This window comes from Babylonia areolata, chromosome 24 (genome assembly GCF_041734735.1).
Source record: "Babylonia areolata isolate BAREFJ2019XMU chromosome 24, ASM4173473v1, whole genome shotgun sequence".
NCBI lineage: Eukaryota > Metazoa > Mollusca > Gastropoda > Neogastropoda > Buccinidae > Babylonia > Babylonia areolata.
Genome location: NC_134899.1, coordinates 9655643 through 9670052, shown reverse-complemented (window position 1 = coordinate 9670052; position 14410 = coordinate 9655643). Strand labels below are relative to the sequence as shown.

The 14410-nt window shown below is 42.5% G+C and overlaps 1 protein-coding gene across 1 annotated transcript; it reads right to left on the bottom strand.

The window, feature by feature from the left end:
* Window positions 1-563: 563 nt before the first annotated feature.
* Window positions 564-13348, bottom strand: LOC143298909 (apical endosomal glycoprotein-like). Its single transcript, XM_076611940.1, has 9 exons — window positions 13216-13348; window positions 12137-12287; window positions 10368-10403; window positions 7532-7674; window positions 6231-6489; window positions 4756-5019; window positions 3104-3247; window positions 2328-2488; window positions 564-1571 (listed from the first exon to the last, which is right to left on the bottom strand). The coding sequence occupies exons 2-9, from the start codon at window positions 12213-12215 to the stop codon at window positions 1356-1358; spliced, it is 1302 nt and encodes a 433-aa protein (XP_076468055.1). The 5' UTR covers window positions 12216-12287; window positions 13216-13348; the 3' UTR covers window positions 564-1355.
* Between the last annotated feature and the right edge of the window lie 1062 nt (window positions 13349-14410).

Here is a 14410-nt window from a genome sequence, read left to right as displayed (position 1 = left end):
AAGAATATTATGAGGACAGCCTATGACAAGAGAATTGCAGTAGTCGATTTGTGACAGCACAAAAGCAGAAAGAAGAGTTTTAGTAGTTTCAACAGAAAGGTACTGACGGATAGAGTTGATGCGACGAAGCTGACAATTGACGATGCGTATCAGATTTACTACCAGAGCATGCATGCTGAGGTTTGATTCCAGAATGACTCCAAGTTTCCTTGCTGATTTAGAAAACTGAACTGTTGCATCACCAACCACAACAGAGGCAGGAAAAGAAGTAGATGCGGACATTCTTGCAGAGGAAATAATCATAGCTTCAGCTTTCTCATCGTTTAACTTTAGTTTGTTGAATGTCATCTAGGATTTAACACCGAGAATACAATCCTGCATTGACAGAATCAGAATGTGTACTTGGTTTGGGTCTAATAATGTCATTCGCAAAGACCCATATAATCGAAAGGAAACAGGTTCACTTATTTATGTTCAGGAGAATATCAGTTAAAACTGAACCACTTGAAGACCGCTGTGTTTAATGAATGTGGATAAAGTACAATCAACACAATAAAATCAAAACAGATTCACATTGGCTTTATTAAAAGAAACCCTGCAGAACATGCTGACTGGTCTGAGAAATTGACATCAATGATGGAAGATGCTTCGCTGCTCTTCAATGACTTCAATGACTACAAATCAGTTCACTGACAAACAAACACGAATCACACACATCTCAAAAGACACTCATTGACCACATGTATACAGCGTCTGCCAAGACTGTAACAGAAATACACAGCTCAACGTTTGGCCGCAACGACCATTTTCCATTTTGTGTTACATAATCAAGAAAGGAATTCATCCCGTGAGAAATCGTCATAAGGTTATCACATCAGCAGTTTCAGAGAAATGTTGAATCGGCCTCATTCTTAAATAACCTCATGTGCATTATCACCATTAACTACGGCATACCGGTTTGCCAAAGTTACCACTATAATTTCTGTAATACTAATTCATTTATTGTGTCCTCTTCTCTTCAGGAAAGTATTGACCAGTTAACTAAATGGTCAGAATTTCACCGTTTGAGTCTCCATTCAACGAAAAATAGGCACACTTCATAGTTTCAACAAGACAGAAGCGTCAAAAGCTCCCTGTAAACTGTTCTATTTCATGTCAATGGCGAGCTGATCGAAGAAGTTAAATGCATTACAATTCTTGGGTTACAGGTGATAAAAATTTATCGTGTTTACATCACATTTAGTTGATGTGCAACAACAACAACAACAACAACAACGACAACAACAACAAAAATCCCAACCGATCAATTCCCTACAACCATTTAACTCCCTAAGTAGATCTAGCCCCGTTTAAAGTCAGCCAATCAGAGACGCGGAGACACTTGCGCAGGGTGACTCGTTCACTGTGATGTCATCAATGGCGGCGTCGCCGTTGAAGGAGCTGCCCCGAGCGCCCTCTAGGATGAGGGAGAAGGGGGTTGTTTGCGGATCAATGTCAAGGACGGCCTGCTCCCACTGGTCTTTTTGGGGACCGCCCTGAGACCAGATCGGGGGACCGGTCACACCGTTTTTCTGAGCAAGGGAAGGAAATGCCATGCAATGAAATGCGATATTCGTATTATACAGTGTATTGCAATATAGTACTAAACAATACAGTCAAAAGGAATAAAATGCATTACGTCTTTATTTATCCGAGTGGAAGTTGCTAGAGCGGTGATTAAAAAGAAAAAAAGAAAAAAAAAGAAGAAAGAAATCTCTGAATTACAAGAAAGCAACCTGTAAATAGGTACACCACTTACGTTGAGGAAGGTTTTAAAATGGCGAAAGGAGAAGATTGGGCCCAACCTTCTTATGCTAAGCCCTAGACAAAATTAATTGGATATGAATTCACCGCCCCGATGGCCGTGAAAGACTACGTGACGTTCAATTTTTTGTTTAACTCTCTCCATACGAACGGCGAAAGAGACTACGTTAACAGCGTTTCACCCCAATTACCATCATCAAAATATTGCAAGAGGAACGCTCTTATACTGAAGAGGTGAATACTGACAAAGAATACCACAATTCTGACGACGGAAGCTAAAGGTTGGGTCATTGAGACACCCACTGGACATCCGAGGGTTCTGTGTTGAGGAGAAGAGAGGACTGGCCGTACTGAGTGAGTTAAATTAAAGAAGGAGGAAACTGGTACATATTCGATACAGACCATGCATCAGAGCACATGTTCGCTAGGACAGTCTTTCCAGTGATGTTTCGATCGGTGAATGAGCCACCATGTATGCCATTTGAGGCACACGTTTGACCAATATTGTTATGTCAGCAACCCACCTTGATGCGGACATTGATGCTGCCGATGGAAGAACCGTACAGGTGGTACCAGAAAGTCAGGCAGTAGGGTTCAGACGGGTTGAGAGGCATGGATTCCAGACGGGCGTTGTCACCGTTCAGCCGACTGCCAGACGCCTCAATGTATAGGTAGTGGCCTTGAGCTGAAACGAATAAAGGGGGGAAAGGTGTATATTATCTCTTTAGGTTTTTTTGTTCATTTATACATAGGTTGAATATATTTGCATGTGCACACGTGTACGTGTTGGGCATGTTGTTTGTTAAACGATATTGAAACCTCCGATGCTCCTGTAGGAACTGATGGTTTATTAAACTCGAAACTAGAAAATTAACAACTTGAAGGGGTAGGCGTAGCAGAATCGGTAAAGCGTTGGATTTCCGATCCAATGTTCTCAAGTGATCCGAGTTCCAGACATCCGTTTCGATATCGGTGCTGTGTCCATGGGGAGAGGTGCTTTGTTCCGATTGTCCTCACCTTCTCTCACAGCCCTCAGGTATGGGTTCCTGACCTCGGTCGGGGAAGTTAAAAGCGGCAGTAGAAGAGGACTGGGCTCCACCTTCCCAGGCACTGCCGCTGTGGGTTATGAAAACTGAACTTTTAACTAGCACTGTCATCGCCACTTTTATTACTACTTCCACTCCTACTGCTGCTGCTACTACTACTACTACTATTATTCCTGCTGTTGCTGCTGTTGCTACGACTACTACTACTACTACTGCTGCTGCTGCTGCTGCTACTACTGCTACAAAAGACTGACCACTGTTCAGAGTATGGTCCACTTTAGGTCCAGTTCTGGCCCAAGGGGTAGGACCACTGTGGCGTGTCCAGTCGAACTTGTCGTGCACACTGTTGGTCCATAGACACAGGTCCTGCTCGAAGTCACAGTCGTTTGGGGATGGTGCTGCACATACACACACACATGCATACAGACATGCATACATACAGACCGAACGACAGACAGACATTTACATATGTACACACACACACACACACACACACACACACACAAACTCACACACACACACACACACACACACACACACACACACACACACACACACACACACACACACGGTCGCCTTGTGGTGATGCACCCGATTTGGAAACGAGTGTCCTAGTTTTTTTTTATTATTATTTTGTCTTCAGTTTCTCAAGTTTAGAGTTATGCATGCGTGTGAATGGTTTGAAAGTGCTTTGATTTGTCTCTGCACAAGATTCAGTGCTGTATAAATACTAATTATCATCTCTTTTTTTTTTTTTTTAACCTCTTCCACATGATCTTTATTTGAGGTTTGACTGCTTGTCATTCGCGTGAGAAAATAAGCCAAGGTCCAGTGTGCAGCATGCAGTTAGTACATGTAGAGGAACCACCAGCCAAAAAAAAGAAAAGAAAAAAAGTTTGTTGTACCTGGAAAATTCAGAAGTAAAATCCCCTGTGATAAAAAAAAAAAACAACGAATAAAACTTTTAGAGACAAAAGACACAGCATTGTTGCGACACACCCATCCTGTTGGAAGCAGTCCGCATTTCACACGCAGAAATCTGATGTGACAAAAGGTATCACAACACCATGCAACACAACATAACAAAACACTTTGTCTGTCATGATGATAATGATGGTGATAATGATGATGATGATGGTGGTAGTGATGATAATGATGGTGATGGTGTTGGTGATGATGATAGTGATGATGATAATGATGATGACCATCATCATCGTCGTCGCCATTGTTGCTGCTGCTGTTGTTGTTGTTGTTCTGTACCCATTCACTTCTTCATTAATTTGCTACTGTATTTTATTTATTTATTCTGTCATTCATTCACTCACGCATTTAGTACTTTCTTAGTTACTTAGTTACTTCACTCAGTTCTTGATTTTATTATCACTATCAATCAGTTGCTTTTCATAAAAAAATATATATATATATATATATATATATATATATATATATATATATATATATATATATATATATGGAGTGATGGTCTAGAGGTAACACGTCCGCCAAGAAAGCGAGAGAATCTAAGCGCGCTGGTTCGAATCACGGCTCAGCTGCCGATATTCCCCCCCCCTCCACTAGACATTGAGTGATGGTCTGGACGCTAGTCATTCGGATGAGACGATAAACCGAGGTCCCGTGTGCAGCATGCACTTAGCGCACGTAAAAGAACCCACGGCAACAAAAGGGTTGTTCCTGGCAAAATTCTGTAGAAAAATCCACTTCGATAGGAAGAACAAATTAAAAAAAAAACTGCACGCAGGAAAAAATACAAAAAAAAATGGGTGGCGGTGTAGTATAGCGACGCGCTCTCCCTGGGGAAAGCAGCCCGAATTTCACGTAGAGAAAACTCTTGTGATAAAAAGAAATACAAATACAAATACTTTTTTTTTTTTCAATACCAGCTCACCAAGCACGCGAACTTTCACCGTCTTGGACACGTCACCGAAGGCGGAAGCGGCGACACACTCATACATCCCTTCTTCCTCCGCCGTGACTGCAGTGAAGGTGATGTCCCCTCCGGAAATCGTCACGCTTCCCTTGAGGGGCTTCCGGTCTGTCCTGCGCCACTCGACCTTGACCCGAGGGTCGCTGGTCTCGCAGTGCAAGGTCAGGGGTCGGCGATGGGGAACGGTCTCCACTTGGCTGAAGTTGCCCTGGATGGTAGGCATTTCTGCGAGTCAGAAGAGAATGCAGTGCATAAGAAAATTGCACGAGATGGGTTAAACCGTCATGGAGGAGGGAGAGAGAGAGTGGGAGATCCACGCACACACACCCTCTAGTATATACTGGCAATGTGTGCATTATACTTTGCATTTTCGTGTTGAATGATTTATATAAATTTGTTTACTTACCTTATTTCTGGTTTATCAATACAAATACAATCTAGGTCACTGGGCATAGCATACCATTAATTATATCATGAACTTATACGGTGTTGAGCATATCTTTTCTATAAAATAGATTTATTATGGATGAGTGTTCATGTCGGAACGTGTGCGCATGGTAAAATAAAAATTATTAAAATGAAACAAAGAAAGAAAGAAAGTAATCTTTGTGATGTTCTGTGGCGGAAATGCAAGCGCTGTTTGATATGTCTCATTTTTTTATCAGCAAACTTGTTAACAATTTCTTCGTTTGGAGATAGCAACGTATTGCTGTATCTTGCATCATGTATCTCTTTTTGTTTTCAGTACTGAAGCTGATCTTTTAGCCCAAACTTTGGCATGTTTTGTGTGCGCTGGACTCGACCGCATGAGCTGACAGATTATGTAGTGTGACTGATGAACCTGTGGATGCACAGTTAATTTCCAGTTGGATGAACAAATGACTAATAGATGTGGTGTCTTGTATGCTATTGCATTAATTTTTATCTTATCGTATGGCATTGCATCGTATCGTAGGGCATTGCATTGTATCGTAGGGCATCGAATCGTATCGTATCATATTGTATCATACTTGTATTGTACTGTACTGTATCGTATTGTATCGTACCGTTCTGTATCTTACCGTATCGTATCATATCATATCGCATTGTACTGAATAATACTGCATCGCATTATACTGAATAACATCGCATTGCATTGTATCGTATTGCATAGCATTGTATTGCATTGCGTTGCGTCGGATTGTATTGTATTGCATTGCACTGGATTGCATTGTATCGGATTGTATTTTATTGTATTGTATTGTATCGTATCAACCCACCACCCCCGAAAAAGGAATGTGGCCGTCTATACATGGCGTGGTTAAAACGGGGTCATACACGTAAAACCCCACTCGTGTGCATACGAGTGAACGTGGGATTTGCAGCCCACGAACGAAGAAGAAGAAGAAGGAAGGAAGAAGAAAAAGAAGGAGAAGAAGATCGAAGCATCTCCTCACTCGCGCAGACGCAGCCATCAGGCAACAGGGACCCCTTGGGACCTGTTTCCCCCCTGGCCCCCTTGTCCCCACCTGGTCCCCTCTCCCCGGCTGGTCCCTGAGGACCGGTCTCCCCTGCCCTGCCCGTGGTCCCCATGGTCCCCATGAGACCAGGGTAGCCTTTGGGTCCTTGCGTCCCTGTCTGTCCGTGTGGTCCCGCGGGGCCCGTGTCCCCTCTGTCACCTTTTGGGCCGCTGGTTCCTGTCTCCCCTGTCGCTCCCTAAGAAAAGGAGAAGGTGTGTGTTCGGCGGTGTTACACCGACCGATTCACCAACCCTGTTCTCGATTCGCTGCCTATCACTACACTGGTGAACCCGATTCGCTGTGTTGCTATTTTGCCTATGTAAACTGTTGTTGTTGTTGATGTGGTGGTGGTGGTGGTGGTGGTGTGTGTGTGTGTGTGTGTGTGTGTGTGTGTGTGTGTGTGTGTGTGCGCATGTGCGTGTTGTGTGTGTGTGTGTGTGTGTGTGTGTGTGTGTGTGTATAGGTGTGTATAGGTGTGTGTGTGTGTGTGTGTGTGTGTGTGTGTGTGTGTTACATTCACTCGGAAGACGTTTCCGAAAATGCCGTCACAGCATCTCACCCTGTCTTGAGACCGTCTGGCAATTTGAAGTATTCAGAAAAGCTACCATATGTACCTTTCATTGGAAAAACAAAAAACAAAACAAAATATAAACACGTCCATTAATTTCAAACTATAGATACTAAAACTCCCAGATATTTTTTATGTGAATTAATGGTGCAATTTTCAAATGATTTACTGTTAGGTAAAGAAGGTATACATATAAAATACATATTATGCTACATGCAAATGATATGTTTTGGGCGGAATTGGTGTTTTTCTCTTCTGTTTGACACATTCAAATGACTAACATACTTATATACAGTACTTATGCTCACTAGATTTTGTCAGTATGTGTTTTTCTTTTCTTTCTTTTTCTTTTGTTTCGTTTACTATCTCCCCTGTGTGTGTGTGTGTGTGTGTGTGTGTGTGTGTGTGTGTGTGTGTGTGTGAGAGAGAGTGCACGTTTGTGTCAATTGCCTATGTGTAATCAAAATAGGAAATTTAAGAAAAATAATCTAAACCAAAAAAGCTAAAAGACAGATTGAAATCAACCAGTAAACACCCACCCGCATCGTCAGGGTGGAATTTGTGGGAGTTGGGGGGCGGGAGGGGGCAGGGGGGGGGGTGGAGTGGGGGGCGAGGAGAGAGAGGGGGGCCGGTAGTTGCTTACAGGGTAGTTTTAAAGTAAAGCATTCACCTGGAGCCCTCTGGGTCCTGGGTAACCCTGAGAACCGTTAGGGCCGGTGGTCCCTCGGTCCCCTGGTGTCCCCTGGCGTCCCTTGTGGCCCCGTGGTCCTGTCGGGCCCCGCTCTCCCCTCCGGCCCTGGTCCCCAGGCATGCCTGTGTTGTGTGTGTGTGTGTGTGTGTGTGTGTGTGTGTGTGTGTGTTGGTCTGATCAGAACAGTGGTGTATAGCAGGAACCCCTCTCGCTCCCCCCCACGCCCCCAACCCTCCTCCGACTCCTCCTCACCCCTCTCTGTTTGTATGTCTGCCTCTGTCTCTCTGTTTTTGTCAGTCTGCCTCTATCTGTCTTTCGCTGTCCTTCTGTCTCTGTCTGTCTGTCTCTCTCTCTTTCGCCTCTGTCTGTCTGTCTGTCTTTCGCTGTCCTTCTGTCTCTGTCTGTCTGTCTGTCTGTTTTTCGCTGTCCATCTGTCTCTGTCTGTCTGTCTTTCGCTGTCCATCTGTCTCTGTCTGTCTGTCTGTCTTTCGCTGTCCATCTGTCTCTGTCTGTCTGTCTTTCGCCTCTGTCTGTCTGTCTGTCTTTCGCTGTCCTTCTGTCTCTGTCTGTCTGTCTTTCGCTGTCCATCTGTCTCTGTCTGTCAGTCAGTCAGTCTGTCTGTCTTTCTCTGTCTGTCTCCCTCTATCTCACTCTTATTATCCCTTTTCTTATCACCTCCAATCCCTTTATCATCAGACACACACGCAGAGACCCACCCCCACCCCCCTACACACACATACACACACACACACACACACACACACACACACACACGAAGCGACAGGGTGACATTTGAGAAAGCCGCGTAAAACAAAAAAAAATCGTCAGTTTTGTCTCAAAATGCCAGAGACTGGGCTTTCTGCGACTGTGGAGAAAACCCTGTCTGCCCTACTGACCGACATTGCACTGACGAGTTGTAAAGTGGTGGGCGACGGCGACAGCACAGTGGTCGTCTGGCGACTTAAAGCCTGAACCGGACTATAAATGGCGGGCGATTTGAATCAAGCCAGTTTCTCACCAGAGTCTGACACTGTGACGTCGGTGAAGGTTTATTCAAAATAAAAGCCTAATAAAGCTACGGTTTGGCTTCATTTATGGCAGAGAGCGAGATTTGCCTAGCAGCTTCCAATCTAGACCTGAATTGACTTTGGAAAGTACAAAATGTGTCAGCTACACGTAATACAAAATTTGAATGCAGAGAAAAGGGGCGCAACCGAAACCTTGCTCTCGGGAGTTAAGACTTTAAGCCAGTGACACCGAAATGTCAACAACAATGGCGGACCCCGTCTTGAACCGCAGCACGCAGGTACAATACTTAAGGAGGAAACCGCCAAGTCAGATTAGACGGGACCAGGAAAGATCCAGGCAGCAGAGAGAAAGACAGGCACGTGTTGCAGCTGATGCTGACTGTGTTGTGAAGGAACAGTCTTTTTCTGACAGTTTCAGTTTCAGCAGCTCAAGGAGGCGTCACTGCGTTCCGGACAAATCCATAATATACGCTACACCACATCTGCCAAGCAGATGCCTGACCAGCAGCGTAACCCAACGCGCTTAGTCAGGCCTTGAGAAAAAAAAAGGTGAATAAATAATAGATAAATACATCAGTGAGTGAGAGTGAGTATGTGACTGAGCGTGAGTGTAAGTGAGAGTGAGTGTAAGTGAGAGTAAGTCAAGTGTGAGTGAGTTATGTATGGTATGTGTACATCATACATACATCTCTGTGAGTGTGTGCATCTTATAAGTGTGAATCCCAAAATGAATGCAGACAAGGTATTCACTGCAAAAAATCTCCATTTTTTTTTATATATTGAAAATTCTATCCATTTTCACAATCCCACTTTTTCTGACAATCGATCCAAACAAACTGATACGACGGACAGACACACAACACATTCCGGTGTGTGCATGGACCAGAACGAAGAGGCAACAACAGTTGTGTCACATGTGCCAGACAACTTAGATCTTTCTTCTTCATCATTCTGTGACACCTCTCAGTTTCATCAACAACCCGACAATGACAATAAGGCAGTAACTGAAAGTACAGTGGTCGGATTCGATGCTGGCATTGTGAAAAGTTACGTTGCTGCATTAACCCTCTCCGTACGAACGGCGAAAGAGACGAAGTTAACAGCGTTTCACCCCAATTACCATCATCAAAATATTGCAAGCGGAAGGCTCTTATACTGAAGAGGTGAATGTTGACAAAGAATACCACAATTCTGACGACGGAAGCTAAAGGTTGGGTCATTCAGACACCCACTGGACATCCGAGGGGTCTGTATAGAGGAGAAGAGAGGACTGGTACAAAGACACTTGAGGGACAAACAGAAACACAGCACTTCTAAAGATTATTTGGAATATATCTAATTGTGCCGATGTGTTATTCTGTGAATCAGACGATATTGTACTGGAATATTCGAGCAATAATAATGTGGATTGTACATACTGGTTCTTAAAACAGGATGAAAAAAAAAAGATGTTAGAGGAAGAACGTGTTAAGTTGTCCAATTTGAGAAAAGGAAAACGTATCCACAACACACAGCACACTGACACCCAAGCACATGCGGAACGAGATCTACAAACTCTTCGTGGTCTGGTCCAGTTTTATCTGGGCTGATGTGTTCGCTGCTGCACCCCGCCTTGTCAGCAGAATCTCTGTTCAGTGACATTCTCGGTATCGACAATAACGGTTGTGTCATATGACTGTACATTGAAAACAAAACAAAACATTGCCATGGTCTCCATGTCTATCACACACACACACACACACACACACACACACACACACTTTACACATGTAAACCTATGCTCTTACCTTTATCACCTGTTTCTCCGAGCTGGCCCTTCGACCCTGTAAAGAAACAAACAGGTTAAACTATACAAACATTTCTTTCAATTAGTAATCAGCGCAAGCGATTAAAAAAACAAAAAAACAAAAAAAAACTATAGAAATATGTCCTTCGATGTTATTATTTTCAATGCTATTACATCTTCATTCACATAGTCATTCTGACTAAATCTCAACATCAGCATGATTCATTATGTTGTCGGTAGTTCTGACACTTATGTGTCATCGATTCAAGATTTTCTTTTTCACCAACACCAGCAATAAGATGATATCATTGTTGTCCAGTTTAAAACCGGAAAACAGTAATCTTTTGAACAAAGTCGCATAATCACAATTTGTCAGTGACTTGTTTTTCTGTTCACATTGGCTGTTTGTTTGTGTCTTTTCAGTTCGTTCTTTTTTCTTTCTTTTTTTTTTTTTTCTTTTTTTTTTATATTGTTGTTCGAGTCGCAGTGGCAGTATCGGCCAGTGTTCACCAATGATCAGGGTTCGAGGCCCCGTATTGGCTTGGTGTTGCTTTCTTGGGAAAAGAACTTTACTCCAATTTTCCCTCACCCCACTCTGGTGTGAATGGGTACCTGACTTTGGTTTGGGAAAGTTAAAACGGCGGAAGAAGAGCATAGAGCCCCGCCTTCCTAGACAGAATGGACATGAATTCACTGAGCTGCTTGACGTAAAAGGGTACGGGACCTTTTGTATGTTGTTGGTTAATCACTGAACAAAGAGGTTGCAGTGTTCTTGGTAAGGTCAAGAAAGAGAAGATACGTAATCCTTCCCTGTGCTCCAATTCTCTTCCTCCTCCATTGCTTCCTATACACACTCACACAAACACACACGCAGAGCTCTCTCTCCGACTCTTGACCCCATTCTTGGAATGAGCTCCCTTATTTCGTTCAAGTCTGCAGCTCAGGTCTTCCAAGTCTAGCCTTGAAACCTTCTTCCTTCCTGTGTGAATCGTTCAGTTTCCGTAGTCTCACCTCGCAATGAAAGGATCAATCGTATAGTCTACGCACAGCGAAAGATCACACATACAGGCACGCAGATAATAATAATAAAAACAAACAGAAGGAAAAAAGGTTGTGTTACGTATAATGTGATGGTACACTGTAAGCACTTGCTTACAACAAAAAAAAACAACAACAACAACAACCTCGCGACAACAGGAGAGTTGTCCCTGGCAAATGGTTTGGTAAAATCCATTCTTACACACACACACACACACACACACACACACACACGCTCACACACACACACACACACACATATATATATATATATTTATTTATTTATCTATCTATATATTGACTGAAGCTTCGCGGAACGACACGGGAAACGAATGATGAGCACCTGAGCATTGCAACTGTCAGTCGGCTCCATCCAGCCAGGCAGGAAGCCTGCTTTGAAAATGACTCCGTGTTTGTAAAGCGCTTGATTAACCCTTTCACCGCCAAGCTCGCATTTATGCACAGGCGTGGTAGAGGACCCATGTCACTGAAAGGTGACCATTCCTTGGTCTGTTATCCATGAACCTACTGCTCTTAATGTTCGGTGGTAGGATAGGGCATATTTTCTATACATCGCAGCGGGAATCCCCAGCTATTCTTAGCCACTGTCTTTTCTGTGTTTATACCACAAGGGAATTTTGTACTCTAAATTGACTGGCGGTGAAAGGGTTAAGCTTGGTCTCTGGCCGAGGATAGGCGCTATATAAGTATCAAGAATAACAGTTTTCTCACCAAACTGACAGAGACGGGGAGACTGCCGACACACGTTGCTCAGCACCAGTTTCTGTGCTTGCAGCAGCTCTTGAAACATATCTGACAGAGTCTGGCGTCCTCTGCGAGTCAGGTCTGTGTCTGTGTCTGTGTCTCCGCTATCCTCTTCTTCCTAATATCAATGATAATAATGATAATAGTAACAACAACAACAACAACAATATAATAATAATATGATGATGATGATGATGATAATAATAATAATATGATAACAATAATAATAATAATAATAATGATAAAACAACAACAACAACAACAATGATAATAACAATAAGAGCACTTCTTCTACCACTACTTCTGCAGCTACTACTATTACTGCTGCTGCATATCATGATCATGATCATAGTGGTACGTTTACATTGCGCTTGCTAAGCCTCTGAAAGCGCATTACAATAACGCGTCTGTGAGACAGGAAAACACAAGACGCACACACAAGAATTAAGAACCAACAATCAAGAATATAATTATAATCCTATGTGCCCCACTGGGGCATGGGGGATATGAAATGACAGCGCTTGCATTATTCACCAATATCAAAGCGTAAACAGTGAATTAAAACCATGAAACTGGGTATGAAAACAGATAAACAACGATAATAATCGTCTTGTAATCTTTCCCATATTTGATTATTTTTTTTCCACTTTCAAACACACATACACTTCTCCCTGCTTTCAACAAATTTTAAGAATAAAAAAGTTGAATCAAATATGTCATTGCATTGAAATCATTTTGAAGACATGCAAATTTCGGGCATTTTATAGCGAAATGGAATTCGCCTTCAGTCACATCCGTATCGCAGTTACAAGAGGGTATATTCACTCACGTGGAATATTATAACGTCTTCCGGTCTCAATAAGTAATCTGTGACTACTGCACCTGAACTGTTTTAATGATAAGATTCAACTGTTTTTGTTCGAAAATGACTTATTCCCAGACACACATTAAAACCCAGTTTCTGTTGGTGTTATTTCTTATGCAGTGTCACCAACCAACCAAGCAAAGAAATTATGAAGATCATGCAATGGTCGATTTTCACAAACCTTAAGAGCACACACATCTTCAAGTTCAAGAAGAAGACGTCGTCCTGTTTCCGCATTTTCTGAAAAATATTCCAGAGATTCATTTTGCCAAACTGTTAACGACGCTAACACCAACGCTTCAATCAACAGCAACAAGAACAAACCCAAAGGACTTTTCCAGTTTGTGTTGGTCGTTTGCACACTAACACTCACTGGCTTGTTCTTGTTCGCCATTGTGGAAAAAAGTTTCTTTTAAATGTTTTTTTTTTTTTTTTTTATACTCAACAAGTATAAAGAGGCCGGTGTTAGGATTAACCTGACCTTCGACTTTTTTTTTTCTCTGGTCAAAATTCTGCCTTGTGTGTGTGGTGTGGTGTGGTGCTGTGTTGTGTATCACGTTCAATTGTAGGTCATTTTTGTTGGAACTGCACTGTAGTGATACATTGTTTCTGATTTACTTATCTTTCTCAAGTTCGTTAATTGAAAGGTCTGATCTGCCCGTACACATCGGGCCTTGAGGGGACTGTTTTTGCTTTATGCATTGATCAACTACTACTACTACTGCTGCTGCTGCTAATTCTACTACTCTGCTACTAATACTGCTACTGTACCGTTGCTACTTCCCGGCTACTGGTGATGTTGTTGCTCCTGCTGATATTGCGACTGCTGCTACTAACACTGCTATTGCTATTGCTAAATATTTATACATTACAAATTAGAAACATAATCATAATACTCATCAAAAGAATAAACACATATGACATGTAGATAGAATAGTTAGACAGATAGATAGATTTTTGGAGGAGGGGAAACAAACAGAGGGTATAAAAACTGATAACTACACCGGTTACTCCTTTTCTTCCAATGCAAGAAGTTAAGACTTGAACGAACCTTACTCCGCACCAGTGACCTATTTTTTTTAATCTTGTATTCAGCAAAAATATACCTCAGTTTACGTCTAGAAAGATAAGATATTTTAAAATCAAGTGTCTGTCTGTGTCTTTATCTGTGTCTGTGTGCGTGCGTGCGTGTGTACGCGTACACACACACACACACACGCACGCACGCACGCACACACGCTCACAGAGGGATCCTTTCGTGGGCGTTTGAAACATAGCAGTCAAGAATCCAATACATACACAATCAAAATATCTTTTTCAAATGATAAGCAAATACACGTAAATCGTCTGTGGTTGTGCTTTCACGGAAAGCAATG